At 37.2% G+C, this 4,604-nt stretch overlaps 1 protein-coding gene across 1 annotated transcript; it reads left to right on the forward strand.

The window, feature by feature from the left end:
• The first annotated feature begins 2,164 nt into the window (after nucleotides 1-2,164).
• Nucleotides 2,165-4,139, forward strand: LOC133863303 (protein STRICTOSIDINE SYNTHASE-LIKE 13). Its single transcript, XM_062299251.1, has 4 exons — nucleotides 2,165-2,532; nucleotides 3,098-3,382; nucleotides 3,471-3,638; nucleotides 3,731-4,139. The coding sequence occupies exons 1-4, from the start codon at nucleotides 2,165-2,167 to the stop codon at nucleotides 4,137-4,139; spliced, it is 1,230 nt and encodes a 409-aa protein (XP_062155235.1).
• The last annotated feature ends 465 nt before the right edge of the window (nucleotides 4,140-4,604 follow it).

Genomic DNA, 4,604 nt, shown 5'->3' on the forward strand with positions numbered 1-4,604 from the left:
CTTGCCTTATCAGGGATAGCGTCCGGACGGTGTAGACCTGATGTCTGGATGGTTGCAACTACCTTCCCATATCTGTGTCTGCGAAGGAAATCCTTTTACCAGCCGAACACTGACTGGCGTCCAGATGGTATTGCCATGTCGTCCGGACAGATGCACTTAGAACACAAGATTCTTCTCAAACTCTGAAGAGCGTCCGGAAGTGTTGTTGAGATGACTGGACGGATGCAAGCTTGACCAGTAAACACTGATGGGCGTCTGAATGAATGACTAGGCCGTTCGGACGGAAGCTTGGGATCTGACTTTTCTGACTTGGAAACTGCACAGAATCTTCTTTGAACTTTGAGAAGCACATTTCTGAAACGAAGACTCTGAAATAAACGATATCCATGAATATGTAGCAACATTACATACAAGTGATTTTGTCAAACAGAATGCAGCCATCACAAAATAACAAATACTTTATCCATTTTCTTTCTCATATAATTGTTCTATGAAAATTAGTCCTTAACTTTGTTTGCTACTATTCATACTTTTCTTTTCTTAAAACTATTTCTTAAAAATTTTCCTTAATTTTTTTTTTCTTAACAATCATGTAAATTGGGTCGCAAACATACATTGGCATACATAAATTATGTAAAGATATGGCTCATATGTAATACCCCGATGTTTAACCTAGTATAAGTGCACCTTAATGGGAGTATTTGAGTTTGGGGTTATTTTAAGTGTGGAAATGTGGAGTTTTTGGCCTTTTACGAATTTCTTGTTAGGACTGAATGTTCGACTGGAATATCAAACGCTAGATTCCGAACATTCGCATTGGAAGACGAACATTCTAGTGGTATGTGAAACGTTCGAGTTGGGCACCGAACGATCGAATGGTATGTTGGATCTCGAATAATCGATAAGTGTTCGGCAATTTTTAAGAAAAACCCTGGACACCTCAACCCTATTGGATGAACTTGAAAGATCTATAAATTCATCGATACTAATCCAATTCCGGTCCTCAAGTTCAAGAGGGTCTTGGACTTGATTATTGTTTGTAGCTTGTAATTACCCTTAAGAGTTGGAGGAGACGATATGAAGAAAGTTGCAGTGAGGACTTGATGAGATTCAAGTCAATGTGGAGATTTGTTTTGTGGTGACATTTATTTCACAAATCATGGTGGGCCCCCTTTCTTTTCTTGGTTGTTGTTTTGTGGTTCTCATTTTACCACACATTTTGTCTCACTTTACTTTAGCTTCTTGGCGAAGCTTTGACTGACTTTTTTGACAATTCCTATTGAAGATATAGATGTTCGGTCATTTGGAAAAAGTAGCAGTGCAGTGAAGAGAAAAGAGAGTACTAGAGAGCAACAAGAAGAAATTGTGTATCTCACTTTGTATTCTCACATGCTATTGTGTCGTTGCGCACTTAGAGAATTAAGAGAAGCTTTTTTTTTTTTTTAAATCTCTTTTGCGTAAAAGTGAGATTTGGGTGTATTGGAACTTTTGGATTTGAGTGATTTTCTCTACATTACTCTTTGTACTCCATCCTTTTGATGGTGAATTTCCTCTAGATCGTGTCCACCTGTGGATGTAGTAGGCTCATTATGCCAAACCACATAAATTTTGGTCTCTTGTGTGACTGACTGATTTTTGTTATTTACAATATTGCACTTATGCATCTTTGGCGATCCTGAATTTTGCGTTTATCGCAACAGTGGGCACCCATCCATTCAAGATGAAAGTTAAACAATACATCTCAGAGAATCTCTTTGCAAAGGTTTAATATAACATGTTAGGACTTTGCCTTGACTAAAAAACTAACGGCACCAACAACACCACTCTTACTTGAATATTTCAACACATTCCAACACAATATAAGCACTGCCAATATTGAGTCTCCATAAATATTGTATAAATCTTTAGAAAGTTTTCTTGTTCCTGAATGTAAATCAAAATGGTTAGGTTTCGTGCTCACTTATCAAGACTCTTCTTAGATGATATCTTCGTTTTATTTCACAAAAATAAGAAAGAATGCCAACAACATGACCAACAAAAGACTACCTACTCCCAACTACAAAGGTATCACAAATAATGCATGCTCTACTCTTCTCACCATATGAATTAAACCAAGCTAGATGATTCTTCACCAAAAGACCTGATCTCTCTTTCTTCAACAAGTATGGAGAAGAAAACCCATCTCAAAGATGATGCATTTCTGCAACATCCAATCCTTCTTGTTCTTGTTTTGACAATGGGTTTTGTTATAATGGACCCATTTCACATGGGTCCAGTAGGAGGCCACAAATTTAGGCCTGTGAAGCACACAATTGCACCTTACAAACAAGTCATGGAGAATTGGCCAAGAGATAATCAGAGCCGGTTAGGACTTGGAAAGCTAGAGTTTGAAGATGAAGTCTTTGGCCCTGAGTCATTGGAGTTCGATAATTTGGGGCGTGGCCCTTATACAGGGTTAGCTGACGGACGCATTGTTAGATGGATGGGTGCAAGTGTGGGGTGGGAGACCTTTGCACTTGTAACAACAAATTGGTGAGTCTCTTTAGTGCATGACTGTTTACATTCACGCCAGACTCAGTAAATTTACTTTATATTTTAGCTAAAAATCACATATCTCTTTTTCAATGCTTTCTTTATTCTTTTTCCAACAATCATATTTTTAAAAATTTGTCTTTTCCTAACTGTCATATTTTTTAAAATTATTCTTTTTCCTAATTGTCATATTTTTCCAAAATTTTCTTTCCTTTTAAAGATCATATAGACATAACAAAATAAAAAAAAAATAAAAATTTGAGAGAGAGAATGTTTCATATTTTTTTAATTTTTTTTTTTTCACATTTGGTGAGTGAATAGTATTCACCAAATTTGGTGAGCACTATTCATGCTTACACAATATTTCAACAATTTATTGAGTCTGATGTAGAGCATTTTAAACGCATTTTAACATTTTAGCTAGCCTGACGAGAGTGCTAACGTGTGCTATGTAGCATAGGAAATTTTTTTGCTACCTACTAGTTATGGACTCTTAATGTATACATGCATGAAAAGTATATTTCATTATCCTGAACATATGCTAATTACACGTGGCTCTTGAAAGGTCAGAGAAGCTCTGTGCTAAAGGCGTCGACTCAACAACACATAAACAATGGAAGAATGAGAAAAAGTGTGGGCGTCCCCTTGGCCTAAGGTTCGACAGAGAGAGTGGAGATTTGTATATAGCTGATGCTTATCATGGCCTTTTGGTTGTTGGGTCTGAAGGAGGACTTGCAAGACCTCTGGCAACCCATGTAGAAGGGAAGCCTATACTATTTTCTAATGACCTTGACATTCATAAAAATGGATCCATCTTCTTCACTGACACAAGCAAAAGATACGACAGAGTGTAAGAATTTAGCATATCTTTTTGTTAATATTATATCCCACTTTGTGTTATGCATGGAGTACGTACAAATAAATGCATTTTTTTTTAGGGACCATTTCTTTATATTGTTGGAAGGAGAAGCCACCGGTAGGCTTCTCAGATATGATCCTCCTAGTAAAACAACTTTTGTTGTCTTGGAAGGCTTGGCTTTTCCAAATGGAGTACAATTGTCAAGGGACCAAAGCTTCATCCTCTTTACTGAAACTACAAACTGCAGGTACTTTCAACAATTGATTGTCTTGAGTACTATAGTACAAAACAAAGTAATCAATTATGATATCATTATATTCATGGCATTGCATGTGATAGGCTAATGAAGCACTGGTTGGAAGGACCAAGATCCGGAACCACAGAGGTTGTTGCTGACTTGCCGGGTTTCCCAGACAATGTAAGAGTAAATGAGAAAGGCCAATTTTGGGTAGCAATCGATTGCTGCCGAACCGCCGCACAAGAGGTTTTGGTACGTAATCCATGGATACGAAGCGTCTACTTTCGGTTGCCGTTCCGAATGAGCTTCCTAGCCCGCTTGATGGGGATGAGGATGTACACAGTGATCACACTCTTCAATGAGAAAGGAGAGATTTTGGAGGTTCTTGAGGATCGGAAGGGCGTAGTGATGAAGCTTGTGAGTGAAGTTAAAGAAGTAAATGGGAAGCTGTGGATTGGTACCGTGGCTCATAACCACATTGCCACCCTCCCTTACCCCTTAGCTAGTTGAGGCCTTAACTTCATTTGCTTATTGGTGTTTGCATTTGTTGTTAATGTATTAGATGGGTGACTTGGTTTATGATTTGTGTAACAATATTGGTAGTTAAATGACTTGGGGCACAATTATATTTATAGCTTTTTGGCCTTGTGATAATCACAAATGATCTCCAAACATCTTGTACTGATTGTTTGGTCAAAATGTGGGGAACTGTTAGTTATGAACATTACTGGCCAATGGCCAGTCAAATAGGTCATAGCATAAACAGTGATTAAATTAAAGGTTCGTCTGGTTAAACTTTGTAGAGAGTATTTTTTTTTCTTTTTTGTTATTATATGACATAAAGTTGAAAGTAGTTTTAAAATTTTTATGAGTATTTTGTGTGTTGAGTTGTTTGTTAATGATTTTGCTTTTTTGCTAAAAATAAAAAAGTAACCCTAAAAAGTGTTGCCAACCGAGCCTAAAAGATTCTGTTTG

The sequence above is a fragment of the Alnus glutinosa genome, chromosome 1 (genome assembly GCF_958979055.1).
Source record: "Alnus glutinosa chromosome 1, dhAlnGlut1.1, whole genome shotgun sequence".
NCBI classification, from domain to species: domain Eukaryota; kingdom Viridiplantae; phylum Streptophyta; class Magnoliopsida; order Fagales; family Betulaceae; genus Alnus; species Alnus glutinosa.

Bases quoted from the DNA above. Each gene is read 5' to 3' on its own strand.
- LOC133863303 (XM_062299251.1), top strand. From the start codon at position 2,165: ATGGAGAAGAAAACCCATCTCAAAGATGATGCATTTCTGCAACATCCA. The intron at 3,383-3,470 runs GTAAGAATTTAG...ATTTTTTTTTAG, and splicing joins AGCAAAAGATACGACAGAGT to GGACCATTTCTTTATATTGT. The intron at 3,639-3,730 runs GTACTTTCAACA...TGCATGTGATAG, and splicing joins ACTGAAACTACAAACTGCAG to GCTAATGAAGCACTGGTTGG.